General features: G+C 56.0%; 1 protein-coding gene across 1 annotated transcript in view; it reads left to right on the top strand.

Annotated features, from left to right (window-relative positions):
• The window catches only part of LOC104833250 (voltage-dependent P/Q-type calcium channel subunit alpha-1A-like), a gene marked incomplete at its 5' end in the record, with an annotated part of 47938 nt that overhangs the window by 2502 nt on the left and 45218 nt on the right, over window positions 1-218 (top strand). Inside the window, 1 exon segment of the mRNA XM_010569829.1 lies at window positions 50-202. Within this exon segment, the coding sequence (XP_010568131.1) occupies window positions 50-202 (153 nt within the window).

Here is a 218-nt window from a genome sequence, read left to right as displayed (position 1 = left end):
CCTGGGGGTTTCGGGGGGGGCCGCGGCTGCTCAGCCCCATCTGGCGCAGGTTTACAAGTCGTCCTGAAATCCATCATGAAGGCGATGATCCCGCTGTTGCAGATCGGCCTCCTCCTGTTTTTCGCGATCCTCATTTTTGCAATCATAGGATTAGAGTTTTATATGGGCAAATTTCACACCACCTGCTTCGACCTGGTGACGGGTAGGTCTGCCCCCCC

The sequence above is a fragment of the Haliaeetus leucocephalus genome, unplaced genomic scaffold (genome assembly GCF_000737465.1).
Source record: "Haliaeetus leucocephalus isolate CR32 unplaced genomic scaffold, Haliaeetus_leucocephalus-4.0 Scaffold274, whole genome shotgun sequence".
Lineage (NCBI taxonomy): Eukaryota > Metazoa > Chordata > Aves > Accipitriformes > Accipitridae > Haliaeetus > Haliaeetus leucocephalus.
The sequence above is the reverse complement of the archived record's forward strand: the minus strand, read 5'-3'. Positions and strand labels throughout refer to the sequence as shown.